Below are 19,157 nucleotides of genomic sequence, written 5' to 3'. Positions count from 1 at the left end.
AGAGGTTTATGAGCTGATTGGAGTCATACCCTTCTCCCCTCAATTGGGCCTTCTGGTTTCTCAAACTTACCACCTCATTTTCACAAGACAGAGACCGTAGATGAAAGATGAAGCTGTTTAGGGAGTTTCACTGTTAACATCTGGCAGCGATCACACCTAGAGATCATTTATCTTATTAAAACAATAGGCAAGAGTCATCAAAGTGGAAAAAAAGGTATGCATTGAAATAACTACATGGCATTACTCTTTGTTAAATTTGGAAAACAGAAAAATAAATACTTTAAGTGATAATTACCAAATTTGTAGAAAGCAGTATGAGATTAGATAATTATAGAAATCAACACATATGGAGATAATATAACCAAACATTTAAAAACCATTAATTTTTAGAAATGTGATAACACAGAAATGATCTAGAAAACCATTTATCAGGTGGAAGGCTTGAATAATAGAAAATTTATTTTAAAAATTCAAACATCTTATTTATCTTAACTTTAAAAAAAGGTTATCTCGGCTGGGCACAGTGGCTCATGCCTGTAATTCCAGCACTTTAGGAAGCTGAGGTGAGCAGATCACTTGAGGCCAGGAGTTCGAGACCAGCCTGGCCAACATGGCAAAACCCCGTGTCTACTAAAAATACAAAAATTAGCCAGGTGTGGTGGTGTATGGCTGTAATCCCAGCTACTCGGTAGGCTGAGGCACGAGAATCGCTTGAACTGGGAGGTGGAGGTTGCAGTGAGCTGAGATTGCAGCACCACACTCTATCTAGCCTGGGCAACAGAGCGAGATTCTGCCTAAAAAAAAAAAAAAAAAAGTATCTCAGTATGTTTCAGGAATAGACAGTGGTTCGCTGTTTTAAAAAGCCTTGTATGTTACCTATAAAAATCACGAAATGCTTCAAGAGAAACTTTGCCTCCTCCACCCATCCCCTGTTTTGAAACCATATGCCATCTGTGGGCCTCAGTTTCTCTCAGTTTCTCTCTAGAGAAAGGATATGCTCAGTCGAGATCATCTCTGCTGGCTCCTCCACCCAGCTCTCCATTTCCCTGCTTATGGAAATTTTGTGCTGGCTGACTCATTTCCCTCCAATTATTAAAGGCAAATGGGACCTGCTTCTGCTGTCGGAGTGGAGAGGCAGCTGCCGTGTAGACAGAGCCCCAGCTCCCCTTCCGCCAGAGCCGGGAGAAACTCCTTAGGTGCTGTCTAGGTTGGGGTATTCTTCACCAGGTCCAGCAACATTTCTGTCTCACTCTAATTTCTATGCATCCTATCTGTAGGCTGGAGAAGTGATCTCCAAGTAGCTGCATTTAAAAAAAAATCTGACAGTAACATTTTCTGGGGTTTACTTTTTAATTCCCTCTGTAGCTAGAAATAGACATTAAAATTAATGCCAGCCCGAGTGTAAAGGATACCTTAGTAACAAACTTGCTTCATTTTAGATTCATAATTTCTCATTACTAAAGAACATTTGTATTTTAGGTTTTCGAAACACTACAACATCCACAAGGATACTGCAGTAGATTACAACGTGTTTTTGAAGAATCTCAGCATAAATAATGACTTGAACCTTAGATATTGTATGGGAAATCAAGGTAAGTATTTTTAAAGTATATAGCTAAAGATTTCAATATCTTTTGGCATGGTAATTCCTGTTCTTTGGATCATTCCTGAGGAAATACTTTCAAATATAGAAAATACATTATCTACAAAGCTAGCCATGGTTTCATTATTTATAAGAATAACGTCAATGCCTAAGAATAGGAAAAGGCTAAATGAGTCACAGTATAGCCATGTGGTAAAATCTACAGCCAGGAACAAGGATATCCATGAAGAGTTAATAATAACACAGAAGATGTGTGTGGAATATCTGTAGCGGATTGGAAAATATTCCAAAATACTCAGGTTGTCCTTAAGTGAGATGCCCCTGGCTGTGATTTTGTTCTTTCTGTTGCTTCTGTATTTTCAACTTTTTTTCTTTAATGATGGGAAAAATCTTAACAGAAAAGGGCAAATAGCTGAGTAATTTGCAGTTATGTTAGACAAGCAAAGCCAGGTCAGTAGACATAACCTTGAGACAGAACGTGTTTCCTTGTGCGAACAGTCTTTACTCCAGCCTCCTCCATACGACGCCCAGGGTTGTCGGCCTGCTGGGTAGCTTTGGAGAGAGTCAGGGTCCAGTTCTTTAAGGATGAATGTCTGGCTCATGCAATTGGATCCTCTCCCTTCCCAGCCTTTGGTCATTTTCCTCGCCTTAAATAAGATTTCCCCTCAGTGGTCTAGTGCTTTAGGAGTGACTGCCCCTGAATGACTCGCTCAAAATGGGTTGTCTCTGTGTGGTTTCAGCAGCAAATATTCAGGGACCATGTTCTATGATTCTCAGATCCCTCTCACTAGCAAGCTGAAAAATGACAGATTCTCAGGTTTTAGCCTGGTTCCACTAACCAAGCTTGCTTAGAGCAGACTCCAGTGCTCTAGTTTTCGAAGCCTCCTGTGCCAGGAGCTGTGCAAAGCGTGTTCCTGCGTCGCCTCTTCATATTCCCCACGGCCACATGAGGCAGGTGCCAATGCGACAAGGAAGAGATTGAAGTAAACAATCGAACCAAGCCCACTACCCAGAAATAACCACTGTCCACAGGGTTCTTGGCATCTCTCCGTGGCACATATATGGAAAGAAGAGTTAGGCAGAAAGAAATACATTTGTAAAAATGGGTTTATATAGATGCTGTTCTCTGTAAGAATGTACTTTTACCTGAGTGTATCAGAAGAATAGAAATTTAAACGAAACTCAAGAAAATGAGGAATACACCCTGCCTCTATATCTTGGATATAATGTCCACAGGTCACATCTCCCCCTTCAATATGTTGTAGACTTTGCTCCATTGCCCTCTGGTACTCAGTCTGATTGTGGAAAAGTCTGAGGCCTGCTTCATTTTTTCTCTTATGGATGATTTGTTTTCTCTGGCTGATTGCCTAAGAGGCATTTATCCTAGAACTCCATCCCTACCTCCATCCCTCCCTCCCTCCCTCCCTTCCTTCCCTCCTTCCCTCCCTTCCCTCCCTTCCCTCCTTCCCTCCCTCCCTCCCTTCCCTCCTTCCCTCCTTCCCTCCCTTCCCTCCTTCCCTCCCTCCCTCCCTCCCCTCCTTCCCTCCCTTCCCTCCTTCCCTCCTTCCCTCCCTCCCTTACCTCCTTCCCTCCCTCCCTTCCCTCCTTCCCTCCCTCCCTCCCTCCCTTCCTTCCCTCCTTCCCTCCCTTCCCTCCTTCCCTCCTTCCCTCCCTTCCCTCCTTCCCTCCTTCCCTCCCTTCCCTCCTTCCCTCCTTCCCTCCTTCCCTCCTTCTCTCCTTCTCTACTTCTCTCCCTTCCCTCCTTCCCTCCTTCCCTCCCTCCCTTCCTTCCCTCCTTCCCTCCTTCCCTCCCTCCCTTCCCTCCTTCCCTCCCTTCCCTCCTTCCCTCCTTCCCTCCCTCCCTTCCCTCCTTCCCTCCCTCCCTCCCTTCCTTCCCTCCTTCCCTCCTTCCCTCCCTTCCCTCCTTCCCTCCTTCCCTCCCTTCCCTCCTTCCCTCCTTCCCTCCCTTCCCTCCTTCTCTCCCTTCCCTCCTTCCCTCCTTCCCTCCCTTCCCTCCTTCCCTCCTTCCCTCCCTCCCTTCCTTCCCTCCTTCCCTCCTTCCCTCCCTTCCCTCCTTCCCTCCCTCCCTTCCCTCCTTCCCTCCTTTCCTCCTTTCCTCCTTTCCCGCCTTCCCTCCCTCCCTTCCCTCCTTCCCTCCTTCCCTCTCTTCCCTCCTTCCCTCCTTCCTCTTCCTTCCCTCCTTCCCTACCTTCCCTCCCTTCCCTCCTCCCCTCCCTCCCTTCCCTCCCTTCCCTCCCTCCCTTCCCTCCCTTCCCTCCCTCCCTTCCCTCCTTCCCTTTCTTTCCCTCCTTCCCTCCTCCCCTCCCTCCCTCCCTCCCCTCCTTCCCTCCTCCCCTCCCTTCCCTCCTCCCCTCCCTCCCTCCCTTCCCTCCCTCCCTCCCCTCCTTTCCCCCCTCCCCTCCCTCCCTTCCCTCCTTCCCTCCCTCCATCCCTTCCCTCCTTCCCTCCCTCCATCCCTTCCCTCCCTCCCCTCCTCCCCTCCTTCCCTCCCTCCCTCCCTCCATCCTTTCCTCCTTCCCTCCTTCCATCCTTCCCTCCTGCCCTCCTTTTCCTCTCCTCTCCTCTCTTTTTTCTTTCTTATTTCTACAAGGTCTCGCTTGCTCTGTTGCCCAGGCTTGAGTGCAGTGGCACGATCATAGCTCACTGCAGCCTCAACCTCCTGAGCAATTCCAGCACTTTGGGCACAAGCGATCCTCCAACCTCAGCCTCCCAAGTAACTGGGACCACAGGCATGCACCACCATGTCTGGCTAACTTTAAAAAAAAAAAATTGTAGAGACAGGGTCTCACTATGTTGCCAGGCTAATCTCGAACTCCTGGGCTTAAGTGATCCTCCTGCCTATACACAGTCCCAAAGAGCTGGGGTTACGGGCGTATGCCGCCATGACCAGCACATATTCACAGTGATTGTCTTAGATCTTTTATCTATACCTGTAATTTGATTTTCACCAAGGTCTATCCTATTCTTTGCTGTTTCTAATTTACTTACTAGATCTCTAATGTTGTTTCTTTAGGTCTACAATATTATTTTCCATCTTATTTTGTTGGTTTATCATCTTGCCATTCAACTCTCCTTTTACTGAGTTCACGTTCTTATAGAGAGATTCTGTAAAGTAATTTTGTATCTGAAGTTATGTTTTCTTCCAAGGTGGGATCTCTGCCTTGTGTTCATTATGTTCCTCTCCTTCCTTCACTATCCACTCCTGGAGAGTTTGCGTACTTTCATGAAATTTGGATAAACTGAGTATTTTCTATTCCATTTTACTTCTTCTATTGACTTTTTATTTATTATTAAATTTTTTGGTGCTTGTTCTAGGGTGATATGGTTTGGATATTTGTCTCTTCCAAATCTCATGTTGAAATGTAATCCCCAGGCCAGGCATGGTGGCTCACGCCTGTAATCCCAGCACTTTGGGAGGCTGAGGCAGGAGGATCACTTGAGGCCAGGAGTCGAAGGACCAGCCTAGGCAACATTAGCAAGACCCTGTCTCTATTTAAAAAAAGAAAGAAATGTGATCCCCAGTGTTGGAGGTTGGACCTAGTGGGAGGTATTTGTGTCATTGGGGTAGATTCCTCATAAATAGCTTGGTGCCCTCCCCATGGTAATGAGTGAGTTCTTGCTCTGTTAGTTCACACAAGAGCTGGTATTTAAAGGAGACAGGCACCTCCTGCTCTGCCTTGCTCCCTCTCTTGCCACGTGATGCACTTGCTCCCTGTTCACCTTCCACCACCAGTAAAAAGCTTCTTGAAAGAAAACCTAGGCAATACCATTCAGGACATAGGCGTGGGCAAAGGCTTCATGACTAAAACACCAAATGCAATTGCAATGAAAGCCAAAATTGACAAATGCGATCTAATTAAACTAAAGAGCTTCTGTGCAGCAAAACAAACTATGGTCAGAGTAAACAGGCAACCTACAGAATGGGAGGACAATTTTGCAATCTATCCATCTGACAGAGGTCTAATATCCAGAATCTACAAGGAACTTAAACAAATTTACAAGAAGAAAACAACCCCATCAAAAAGTGGGTGAAGGATATGAACAGACACTTCTCAAAAGAAGACATTTATGCAGCCAACAAACATATGAAAAAAGCTCAACATCTCTGGTCATTAGAGAAATGCAAATCAAAACCACATTGAGATACCATCTCATGCCAGTTAGAATGGTGATCATTAAAAAGTCAGGAAACAACAGATGCTGGAGAGGATGAGGAGAAATAGGAACACTTCTACCCTGTTGGGAGTGTAAATTAGTTCAACTATTGTGGAAGACAGTGTGGCAATTTCTCAAGGATCTAAAACCAGAAATACCATTTGACCCAGCAATCCCATTAATGGGTATATACCCAAAGGATTATAAATCATTCTACTATAAAGACACATGCACATGTATGTTTATTGCAGCACTATTTGCAAGAGCAAAGACTTGGAACTAACCCAAATGCCCATAAATGATAGACTGGATAAAGAAAATGTGGCAGATATACACCAGGAGTACTATGCAGCCATAAAAAAGAATGAATTCATGTCATTTGCTGGTACATGGATGAAGTTGGAAACCGTTATTCTCAGCAAACTAACACAGGAACAGAAAACCAAACACCACATGTTCTCACTCATTGTGAGAGTTGAACAATGAGAACACATGGACATAGGGAGGGGAACATCACACACTGGGGCCTGTCATGGGGTGGGGGGCAAAGGGGAGGGATAGCATTAGAAGAAATACCTAATGCATGTGGGGCTTAAAACCTAGATGACGGGTTGATGGGTGCAGCAAACCACCATGGCACATGTATACCTATATAACAGACCTGCACGTTCTGCACCTGTATCCTAGAACTTAAAGTATAATTTAAAAAGAAAAAAAAAAAAACTTATTGAAGCCGAGCAGATGCTCGAGCTTCAAGGATGTACGAGCCATGCTTGTACAGCCTGCAGAACCATAAGCCAAATGAGCCTCTTTTCTTTATAAATTATCTAGTCTCCGGTATTCCTTGATAGCAATGCAAAGCAGACTAATAAATAAGGTTTCTAATATACATCTTTGATTAATCAGAACCTACCTCTAAGTAATATTATAGTAATTCATGTGCAGTGTATGGACCTTACTACAGTGTTTTCCCAATTCTTCTCTCCTATCCTTTGTTATATTGCTGCCCTGCATTGTACTTTTACATACACCATAAACACATAATACATTGCTACACTCCTGTTGTTCCACTGAGATTTCCTGTCTGTTCACTCAACAGAAATATATTTTCTTTCACATTCTCAAACACTGTTATTTTACAATTTTAAGAATTTTTAAATGCTTAAAATTTTTTTTTTCTTTTTGAGACAGGGTCTTGCTGTGTTGCCCAGGCAGGAGTGCAGTGGTGCAATCATAGCTCACTGCAGCCTCAAACCCCTGGGCTCAAGTAACCTTCCCACAGCAGCCTCATGACCAGCTAGGACCACAGGCATGCCACTATGCCTGGCTAATTTTTAAAATTATTTTTTGTGGAGATGGCATCTCACTGTCATGCCCAGCCTAGTCTCAAACTCCTAGCATCAAGTGATCCTCTTGCCTCACTCAGCCTCCCCAATTCTGGGATTACAGGTGTGAGCCACTGCACTTGGCTGCTTTAAACTTTTTTATCTGTTAATTCCAACAACTAGGTCATCTCAGGGTTTGGGTTTTAAAACTTTTTTTTCAACATTATACCATAAGAAGTAAGGGTTTGGTCTTTATTGATTACCTTTCTTCTTGAATGTGAATCACAGTTTCCTGAGGTTTTTTCTGTCTCATAATTTTGCAATTTATTCTGGATATAGTAAATGTCTATAATTTTGCATTATAGAAACTATGGATTCTGTTATGTTCTGAAGAATTGTTATTTTGTTTGTTTTAGCAGCCAGTTTACTTGGCTGTATTCAGACTCTAAACTTTGTCCTCCTGGCGGTGGGACATCTTTGTTTCATTATTTTCTCCCTAGAGGGGCAGCTTGGTGTCTTCTCTGCACATCTATAGTTCAGGAGTTGGCCAGAGATTTGGGCAAAGTTTATTCACAGATATTGGAGATCCCCCTTTATGCCTCTCTTCCTTTTGGGTTTTCCTTCCTTGCCTTCTGGCCACTGTGGGAGGCCTGAACTCTGTTTTCCAATTCCTAAAGCTGGTAAGAGCCTGAATTTATATCCAAATTCTAGCCACTTAGCATGATTCCAGCTGGGGCCTGCCCTCAGGCAAAAAGCCAAATCACAAGAAATTCACTGAGTAAGATTTCATTTTTCCAAGTGCCAGCTTCAGTTTGTATCTGCTTTCAGTTGTTCCCCAGGGCCTCCAGATAGTTTTCTGTTTATATTTTGCCCAGAGTTTTAAATGTTATCCGCTGGGAGGGTTGTATGAGCTAATCCACCAAAATTGGAAGCAAAACTTTCTGTCTACTCATAGTCAGTTTCTTTTTGCTTCAATTTATGCTGTCTTTTTTTTTTTTTTTTTTGGTGAATTTTTACATTTTTTCTTCTGCTTATTTCTTTAGGTATTATAAGAAGGTAAGTTCTAGGATACAATTTCAGTTTTGCTATGGACATCCCTTTTTTTGTTTTTGCATTTTATCAATAATTGGCAGCAGATTTTTAATAATGCATTATTTTATGTATCCCCAATGCCTAAATGAAAGGCGTCTTTGATTTGATCCAGTGTAAGCTATATATCCAGTCATTCTGTATATTCCTGTTTCTGCAGCATTAGCTTACATTCTCATTGCTGCCTCCTAACTGGTACCACAGTCTAAAGCCTATTGGCCTATCCCAGTCTGTCTTCTATCCTGCATTCATCGTAAAATACAATCTCAGTTCCATCATTTTTCCTATTGAATACTTATCCTATAACTTTTATCATTGAAATTCAAATCCTCCAGTTAGGAGGCAAAACCATTTTGTGGATGTTCTAAAATAAAGATATAGTAGTTTGGGGTTATGGGGCATATAATATTAAATCTCTACACTAAGGCTGTCAGGACAGAGGCTTATTTATTGGTATGTAGTAGGAAAGGCTGAATTGCTGACACCAGCCCATCATCTTCCCCGCTGCCATCCTACCAGTTCAAAACTTTAGCCCTAAAGTGTAAAACTCATGGTGTCAGCATATTCTTTCTGGGTTGGTGTTATGGTTTGAATGTTAGCCCCCTCCAAAACTCATGTTGAAACTTAATCCCCAATGTAACAGTTTTAAGAGATGGGGCCTTTAAGAGGTGATTGAGTCATGAGGGCTCTGCCCCTGTGAATGGATTAATGGATTATCATAACAGTGAGTCTGTTATAAAAGCCAGTTTGGGCCGGGTGCAGTGGGTCACGCCTGTAATCCCAGCACTTTGGGAGGCCGAGGCGGGTGGATCACCTGAGGTCGGGAGTTCAAGACCAGCCTGACTAACATGGAGAAACCCCATCTCTACTAAAAATACAAAATTAGCTGGGCGTGGTGGCGCATGCCTGTAATCCCAGCTATTCTGGAGGCTGAGGCAGGAGAATTGCTTGAACCCGGTAGGCGGGGGTTACAATGAGCCAAGATTGTGCCATTGCACTCCAGCCTGGGCAACAAGAATGAAACTCCGTCTAAAAAAAAAAAAAAAAAAGCCAGTTTGGCTCTCAACATGCCTCTCTCTTGCCCTATGATGCTTTCTTCCATGTTGCAACACAGCATGAGGGCCTCAGAAGCCAGCCAGCTGCAGTCCCTTGACCTTGGACTTTCTAGCTTCCAGAACTATAAGAAATATATTTGTTTTCTTTGTAAATTACTTAGTCTCAGGTATGTAGTTACAGCAACATAAAAAGGACTAAGATAGAAACTTGATACAGAGAAGTGGGGTTGTTGCCATACAGATAACTGGAAATGTGGAAGCAACTTTGGAACTAGGTAATTGGCAAAGGCTGGAAGTATTTGGAGGAGCAGGCTAGAAAAAGCCTAGATTACCATGAGCAAAGCATTATGGGTGATTCTGGTGAGGGCTTAGAAGAAGTGAAGACAAGAGAAAGTCTAGAGCTTTTTGGAGATTACTTGAGTGGTTGTGACCAGAATGTTGATAGAAATATGGATGGTAGGCAGGGCACGGTGGCTCATGCCTGTAATCCTAGCACTTTGGGAGGCCAAGGCAGGCGGATCATTTGAGGTCAGGAGTTAAAGACCAGCCTGGCCAACACGGTGAAACCCTGTGTCTACTAAAAATATAAAAAAATTAGCCAGGCGTGGTGGCATGTGCCTGTAATCCCAGCTACTTGGAAGGCTGAGGCAGGAGAATCACTTGAACCCAGGAGGCAGAGGTTGCAGTAAGCCAAGATCGTGTCACTGCATTCCAGCCTGGGAGACAGAGCGAGACTCCTTCTCAAAAAAAAAAAGAAAAGAAAAGAAAAAAAGAAATATTGACAGTAAACAGTAAAGACCATTCTGACAAGGTCTGAGATGGAAATGAGGGACAAAGTACTGGAAACTAAAGTAAAGGCCATCCTTTTTATACAGTTGCAAACTTGGCTGCATTGTATCCATGCCATAGGGTGGTGTGACAGGCTGAGCTTGAGAGTGCTGAACTAGGATAGCTGGTGAAAGAAGTTTCTAAGCAGCAAAGTGTTCAAGGTGCTGCATGGTTACTTTTGGCCACTTGCAGTGAGATTTGGAAGCAAAAGGATGACAAAGATAAAACTTACAATCCTGAAGGAAGTGCAGCCTGGCCACATGCAGAATGAGAAAAGCATGTTCATGAGAACAAAATAAGGATGTGGCTGAGTGACTCATTGTTAAATAGATTAGCATAAATAGAAAGGACCCTCCCATCACAGACCCAAAGCCATAGGAAGGCAGAATGGTTTTTGACAATTACCCTAAAAAGCCTACTCGATGGGCTTGCTGCCCAGGGCCATCTCTGGACTCTGCCCCCCACATTCTGGTGCAGGGCTCCTTGGTCCCAGCTGTGGCTTAGGTGCCCCTCTGAAAAGTACAAGCTGTAAAGCTTGGTGGCAGCACACTGTGGCTCACGTGGGCCCAGATGTGGCTTATGCCATAACTCTGGAAGGTGCAAGCAGTAAGCTTTGACACTATGAGGTGCTAACCCTGCAGGTGTGCAGAATGTAAGAATTATAGAGGCAGAGTGGGCTCCACCTTTGTTTTCCTTATTCATAATTTGATCTTTTTGTCTGGATGCCCTGATAATTTTAAAAAATTTAAAACCCAATACATTTTGCTAGACTATGTCATGATATTAGGTACTCAAGGTTGAATGATTCCCTGAGTACATTGTGTACTATTTAGGTTTTCATCTGAGTCTCTTTTTTAAAAAAATTCAACTTTTAGATACAGGGGTACATGTACAGGTTTGTTACACAGGTATACTGCACCCAGGTAGTGAGCATAGCACCCAATAGGGAGTTTTTCAATCCACACCCCCTCCATTTCTCCTCCTCTAGTAGGCCCTGTTATCTGTTGTTCCCATGCTTATATCCATGTGTGTTCAACTTTTTGTTGTCATTTTAACAATGTTCATAGCATCTTTACCAGGAGTAGATTTCATCTCAAGAGACCACTTATTTTGGTCATCCATAAGAAACAACTCCTCATCCCTTAAAGTTTGTACAAAAGATTACAGCAATATAGTCACATCTTCAGGCTCCACTTTTAATTCTAGTTCTCTTGCTATTTCCACTACGTATACAGTTACTTCCTCCACTGAAGTCTTGAACCCCTTAAAGTCATCCATTAGGGTTGGAATAAACTTCGTTCAGTGTTTACCTCCCACTTATAAGAGAGAACATGCAGTGTTTGGTTTTCTGTTCCTGTGTTAGTTTGCTTAGAATTATGGCCTCCAGCTCCATGCATGTTGCTGCAAAGGACATGATTTTATTCTTTTTTATGGCTGTGTAGTATTCTGTGGTATATCCGTACCACATTTTCTTTATCCAGTCCACCACTGATGGGCACCTGTGTTTATTCCATGTCTTTGCTATGGTGAATAGTGCTACAATGAACATATGAGTGCATGTGTTGTTGGCATAATAATCTATTTTCCACTAGATGTATGCCCAGTAATTGGATTGCTGCGTTGAATAGTAGCTCTGTTTTAAATTCTTTGAGAAATCTCCAAACTGCTTTCCACAGTAGCTGAACTGATTTACATTCCCACCAACAATGCCTGAGTGTTCCCTTTTCTCTGCAGCCTTGCCAGCATCTGTTGTTTTTTGACTTTTTTTTTTTTTTTGAGATGCAGTCTCGCTCTTTCATCAGGCTGGAGTGCAGCAGCGCGATCCCGGCTCACTGCAACCTCTGCCTCTTGGGTTCAAGCGATTCTTCTGCCTCAGCCTCCAGAGTAGCTGGGATTACAGGCGCATGCCACCACACTTAGCTAATTTTAATTTTTTTTTTTTAAGTAGAGATGGGGTTTCACCATGTTAGCCAGGATGGTCTCGATCTCTTGACCTCGTGATCTGCCCACCTTGGCCTCCCAAAGTGCTGGGATTACAGGTGTGAGCCACCACGCCCTGCCTTTTTTGACTTTTTAATAATAGCCAATCTGATTGGTGTAAGATGGTATCTCCTTGTGGCTTCAATTTGCATTTCTCTGATGATTAGTGATTATGAGCATTTTTTCATATGTTTGTTGGCCGTGTGTATGTCTTCTTCTTTTGAGAAGTGTCTGTTCATGTCCTTTGTCCATTTTTTAATGGGGTTATTTGTTTTCTGCTTGTTGATATTGTGTTTAAATTCCTTACAGATTTTAGATATTAGGACTTTGTCAGATGCATACTTTTCAAATATTTTCTCCCATTCTGTAGGTTGTCTGTTTATTGATAGTTTCTTTTGCTGTGCAGAAAAGTTCTTTAGTTTAAGAAGGCCCCACTTATCAATTTTTATTTTTGTTGCAATTGCTTTTGGGGACTTAGCCAAACATTCTTTGCCAAGGCTGATGTTAAGAAGGATATTTCCCAGTTTTTCTTCTAGATTTTTATAGTTTGAGGTCTTCCATTTACTTCTTTCATCCATCTTGAGTTAATTTTTATATATAGTGAAAGGTAAGGGTCCAGATTCATTCTTCTGCATATGGCTAGCCTGTTATCCCAATACTATTTATTTAATAGGGAGAACTTCCTCCATTGCTTATTTTTGTCTGCCTTGTCAAAGATCGGATGTTTTAAGTGGGTAGCTTTATTTCTGAGTTTCCTATTCTGTTCCATTTGCCTATGTGTCTGTTTTTGTACTAGTGTCATGCTGTTTTGCTTTCTATAGTCTTATAGTATAGTTTGTAGTTGGGTAGACTGATGCCTTCAGCTTTGTTCTTTTTGCTTAGGATTGCTTTGGCTATTTGGGCTTTGGGTTTTGTTTTGTTTTGTTTGTTGTTCCATATGAATTTTAGGATAGCTTTTTCTAATTCTTGAAGAGTGACACTGATAGCTAGATTGGAACTGCGTGGAATCTGTTCATTGCTTTGGGCAGTATGGCCATTTTAATGATACTGATTCTTTCAATCCATAAGCATAGAATATTTTTTCCACTTATTTGTGTCATCTCTAGTTTCTTTCAGCACTGTTTTGTGCTTCTTCTTGTAGAGATCTTTCACCTCCTTGGTTAGCTGTATTCTCAGGTATTTTATTTTCTTTGTGGCTATTGCACGTGGGATTGTATTCTTGATTTGACTCTCAGCCTGGACATTATTGATGTATAGAAATGCCACTGATTTTTGTACATTGATTTTGTGTACTGAAACCTTGTTTAAATGATTTATCAGTTCTAGTAGCCTTTTGGCAGAGTCTGTAGGGTTTTCTAGGTATAGAATCATATTGTCAGCAAAGAGAGATAGTTTGACTTCTTCATTTCGTATGTGGATGCCTTTTCTTTCTTTCTCTTGCCTGATTCCTCTGGCTAGGACTTCCTCTTTAATTTCTTGAATTGTGATTTTTAGTATTTTTTCCATTCCATTGTTTGGTTTTCTTCTCAGTGATTCATAGCATGTGTATTGTATCTTTTGGATTCCCTATGCAAAAGATAGGATCTGTTTCCCCTCTTCTCTTCTACACCACGACTTCCTCACAAGTCCCTCTTCCTCCCTTTTTTCTTACTTTCTTCCTCCCTCCCTTCCTCTCTCTTTTCCTCCCTCTCTCCCTTCTTTGTTTCCTTCCATGATATAACTTTGATTTCACCTCCTATTACTATTGTGTTTATTTGCTCTTGTGTTTCTTTTAGTTTAGTCTTCATTTCTTATTTTATTTTATTTTTTAGAGACAGGGTCTTGCTCTGTCACCCAGGCTGGAGCGCAATGGCATGATCATAGCTCACTGCAGCCTTGAACTCCTGGGCTCAAGCAGTTCTCCTGCCTCAGCCTCCCGAGTAGCTTGGACCACAGGTACATGCTACTGTGCCTGGCTATTTTTTTTTTTTTTTAATCTTTTGTAGAGACAGGTTCTGCTTTGTTGCCCATGCTGGTCTTGAACTCCTGGCTTCCTGCCTCGGTCTCTCAAAGTGCTGGGATTACATGTGTAAGCCACTGTGCCCAGCTTAGTCTCCTCTCCTTTCCTTTCCTTGAACCCGGCCTAGTCTTCATTTCTGAAATGATTTTTTTTTTCATCTTTATTGAGGTATAACTGACAAGTTAAAATTGTGTGTATTTAAGATGTACAATGTGGTGATTTGATGTACATATACATTGTGAAATGTTTATTACAGTAAATTAGTTAACACCTCCATCACCTCACATGGATACCTTTTTGTGTGTGTGGTGAGAACACTTAACATCTATTCTCTTAGCAAATTTCATGGTGGCTATTCGTTAATAATACGTTTTATACCTGACATAATGCTTTTTGTAATTTGCTCCTGATTTCTGTCGTCTGAGTTCTGAGTTTTCAGACTCTGATTGATACTGCTCTTCCATGACTCCTATCATTGAAACAGTATTATGAATCAATACGTAGCTAATACCTATTGAGTATCTACCAAGTGCCAGGCAAGTACCTCTATCAGCTCATCTAATCCAGGTAGCAGTTCCATGACAAAGGTACTGTTTTCTATCTCTTCTTGTAAATAAGGAAACAAAAGCACACCATTGCATAGCTAGTAAGTGGGAGAGCCAGTCAGCAAATTTTTGGGGGGAAAATATGTTATATAAGAACAAATTACCAAGAGCTGGTTAGAGGTTTGATGCTGTTCTCACCTCTATAAGAGAGTCGCTAGTTCATATATTTGCAGCAACCTTTTATCTCTGACTTTTCTAAATGTGGAACAATGTGTTCTATTAATTTTGCGAACTTCTGTTTTGGTTCCATTTGTGTTCTTAATAAGCCACCACCATCTTGCTTATGAAAAGCACCATCTATTTGGGCACATGAAGAAAGATGCTGGGGAGCAGATTTCCTTTCGCCTGCAGTGAACATAAACCGCACTGTAAGCTTTGGATTGCTTCTCCACCCAGTTTCACATCAGGTAGCATCATCCTTCAGAGGAAATTTTGAGAAAATCAGAAGGTTGCAGGCATTATCAAGCTGCCCTGGAGAATGAAAGCTGGTATAATTGTGGTGAGAGAGGCGTCACTGAATACACCGTACTGAGTGCTGTCAGCCAGCCTGTGAGAGCAGCCACAGGGCGTGTGCACAGGCCTGTGGGCCGTGAGCTCCCCAGGGCAGGCCTCACACCCTAATCCCTTCTCCACCCTTCCAAGCCAGACATGTTGTTTAAACAGAGCCCCAGTGGGCTTCCCGAAATGTGCCATGAGAGTACCAGTGTCACAGGTGGACTGAGAACAGGATGAGGTGTCCAAGAGGGGCTGGAGGCCTCTGTGTGCTAGACCACTTCAGGTCCCGCTTCTGTGACACAGCTTCCTCATCTTTCAGCGAGGGCCCTTGCAGCTCAAATGTCCTGAGACACCAGGTTTCAAATGCTCAGCCCACTGTGGCTGTAGAATTCCAGACCAAGACCAAATTTGTTGATATTATTATTATTATTATTATTATTATTATTACGGTTATTTGAGGTGGAGCCTCTCTCTGTCACCAGGCTAGAGTGCAGTGGCATGATCTCAGCTCACTACAACCTCCGCCTCCCAGGTTCAAGCAGTTCTCCTGACTCAGCCTCCCGAGGAGCTGGGACTATAGGCGTGTGCCGCCATGACCGGCTCATTTTTGTATTTTCAGTAGAGACAGGGTTTCACCACGTTGGCCAGTTTGGTCTCAAACTCCTGACCTCAGGTGATCTGCCCGTCTTGGCCTCCCAAAGTGCTGGGATTACAAGCATGAGCCACTGTGCCTGGCCATGACCAAGTTCTAAAGACCAACTTTGTCTTTTATTATATAGCCCAGAGGGATCTTCTTTTTCTCCCCTTTCTCTTTTTTGGAGCTAGGAAATAGAATTCCAGATGACTGGCAGTTTGTTAACTGCAGCTGAATTAAGTGTGCTTAATTTGGCTGAAGCGTATTTGCAGACATTTTAGGAAATAAATCTGGGAAACCATTTGTGATTCTTTGCAGTCAACTTTGAGAAAGAAAATGGCTATATTTTAGATTTATTTCATTCTCTTTTATTATAAAAATAATACATGCTTGTTTCAAAAAAGCCAGAAAACACAAAAACACTAAATAACAATCCCGTATAATTCTACTACCTGAATCCTACCACTTTTTCTTTTTCGTGTAGTATCCTCTCAGATTTTGTTTCTGGTACTTACATGGATGGATGGATGGATGGATGGATGGATGGATGGATGGATGGATGCATGCATAGAAAGATATACAAAATAAGTGTTAAAATGAAATTATGCTAATTACCCCTTTAAAATCATGAAACAATATATAGCAAAGAACATTTCCCACATCCGTTAATTTAGACATGTATCTTTGTTTTTAAAGTCTGTGTAGTATTTCATAGGCTTGATGGACCATTCATTTATAAAATTCATCTTCTATGAATGGGCATTTAGATTGTTTCATTTTTTTCTCTCATAAAGAAAAGTGCAGAAAATATCCTTATCCATGTGAATTCGGTGAGTAGCCCTATTATGCCATGAGTACAAAACTCTAGAAAAGGATTTAAGCATATTCAAGTACCAAGTTTTTATACACAAGCCAGAACTGGTTCTTATTATTCCCTTTACTCCTTGCCTATTTGACCAGTAGAAAAAAATGTTAATTTGTTTTAATAAGACTTTAAAAATGATCAATGAGCTTGAGTAGTCCATACATTTATTGGATGCTTTAAAATTCTTTTTATGTGAATTATCTGTCTATAACCTTAGTCTACTGTTCTATTGGATGTTTATATTTATTTTATTGATTCATAAGAGCTACTCATATATTATGAAAATTAACATGTATTTCTTATGTATATGAACAATAGTTCTTCTCCACTGATTATTTTTTCACTGTTAACTTGTGGCTTTTTTTTTTTTTACCAAACAAAAATCAAGTATTTATGTTGTCAAACTTATCCTTTATTTAAATAAATTCTGGCTTTAGTGTTTTCCTTGGCAAGGCTTTCTCACACAAAGATTATGTAGTATGTAATAGTCATCTTAATTTTCTTCTATTTTTATGGTTGTATTATTCTATTTAGTGTACATTTCACTCTATCTAGTGTTTATCCTAGAGTTAGATAGTGAGTAGATGATTACTTTTATTTTTTCCAAAATGTTTAGCCAGTTATTTCAACACCATTAATCAGATGGTTCATCATTTTCTTGGTTTATTCAAGCCTTCCTTTTTTACCAAACAAGTAATGATTAAAATGAAACAATATTTAAATGTTTAACCTTTGACAATGTTGATAAGCCAAAGCTATTTTGTTTCAACAGAGGTCTCATTGGAGAATCAACAAGCCAAAAATTCCAAAAAGGAGCGTTTGCTAGGTTCTGCATCATCTGAAGATATCTGGAGAAACTACTCCTTGGATGAAATTGAGAGGAACTTTTGTCTACAAGTAAGATGTTTTCCTAAGCCACAATTACCTACAGAGTAAACACAGCGAAGTAGACAATATGGAAAACTATTAGGTTTACACATTATTTCTAAAATATGTTTCGATCCCACCTATGTCTTCTCCAATACTGAGACCCCCTCTACCTCCCAATAACAGCAATACATTGATCATGGATAATCGTGATGGTGATGTGAAATTAATTTTTAAGTACATCCTTTGTGCTACTCACATACTAACTCTAATAAGACATATAAAGAAATAATGCAACGTTATTGAGTAACGTAAAGGAAAGCATGAATAAGTGAAGAGGTCTTTTCTGATTCTTGGATTGGAAGATTTAGTATTACTACCTATTCTTCCTATATCAGGATATATATTTTTTCTTCTGAAAAATTATAATAGAGGACTTATTCTACACATATAAAATATTTTATAAAGACATAATAATTAAGACAATATGGCATTGGTGCAGCAATGGACATTCAAATGGATTTAAAGGGGTAGTTGGCTAATGAACCACTCTTTATATGTGAACTTAGCCTGTGATGTGAAGCATTTCAATAAAGTGTAGTGAGAGAGGCTTATTTGGTAATTATTATTGAGATAATTTGCTATCCAGCCATTTTGGGGAATGAAGATTATAACCTTCCACTCTTCACCAAAAATAAATTCTATCTTCATCAACAATTTAAATGTAAGTAATGTGGGTAAACATGTATTAATCTTGAAATTTAGAATCTCTTGTAAGCATGAAGTAAAGCCCAAAAGCCTTAAAGAAAAAGACTGATAAAATTTAACTTCAGAAAAATGAACAATCCTTTATACAGCAAAACTTTGTATAAACATATGATAAACTTGGCACAATATGTGCAACATAAATGACAGATGAATAATTCCCAACATTCATAGAACTTTTACATATTATTAATATAAAATGTTCAATAGACGGATGTCAATGCAGGAGGAACTCACAAAGCCAGTGTCGATAAGGGTGTTGGAGAAGTGAGCACTGTCATATTTGTGGGTAATTTGGTTAAATTTGTTTTCTCTAGTTGTTGTTAATGACTTTCTTGTTTTCATAAAAACATGACCATTGCAAAAAATGTAAGCAATTCTAAAAAGTACAAAGAAGAAAGTAATAAACTATTCACAATCCACCACCCAGAAAGAATCAAAGGCAACATTTGGTGAACATAATTCTGGACCTCTCTTTATTCATGTATAGAAGGACGGCTGCATCAGTGGGTAGGTGGAGACATAGATAGAAATAATTTTATAAGAAGAGGATCATACTCCTTTTTAAAAATAAAACGTATTTAATTTAAATTTCCTTGAATTTCCCAGAAGAAAAGGAAATGTCACCATCGCCATCATATTTAACTCTTTTATGGGATGTTCTCTGTGCCAGGCAGTGTTGCCAGTGCTTTGCTGGTGGTCTGTTCAGTCTTCACAGCAACCCCATGAGCAGCGCACTGTGATCATCCATCTGAGGACACTGAGGCATGAATAGGTTAAATGAGTCCAGCTAAGTCCTGGGGCCGAGTGTAAACAGCCTATGCAGTGCAGGCTTATCCAGTCCCTGCCCTTAACCCTGCAACACTGTCCT

At 41.0% G+C, this 19,157-nt stretch overlaps 1 protein-coding gene across 2 annotated transcripts in view; it reads left to right on the top strand.

Moving 5' to 3' along the window:
- Positions 1-19,157, top strand: part of EFCAB6 (EF-hand calcium binding domain 6) — a 293,210-nt gene that overhangs the window by 79,738 nt on the left and 194,315 nt on the right. For both annotated transcript variants that reach the window (XM_055105420.2, XM_055105421.2), the window contains exons 9-10: positions 1,480-1,592; positions 17,427-17,551. In XM_055105420.2, the coding sequence (XP_054961395.2) occupies positions 1,480-1,592; positions 17,427-17,551 (238 nt within the window). The remainder of the gene's footprint in view (positions 1-1,479; positions 1,593-17,426; positions 17,552-19,157) is intronic.

This window comes from Pan paniscus, chromosome 23 (assembly GCF_029289425.2).
Source record: "Pan paniscus chromosome 23, NHGRI_mPanPan1-v2.0_pri, whole genome shotgun sequence".
Classification (NCBI taxonomy): domain Eukaryota; kingdom Metazoa; phylum Chordata; class Mammalia; order Primates; family Hominidae; genus Pan; species Pan paniscus.
Note: the sequence above shows the minus strand (reverse complement) of the source record. Positions and strands in the feature narration are given on the sequence as shown.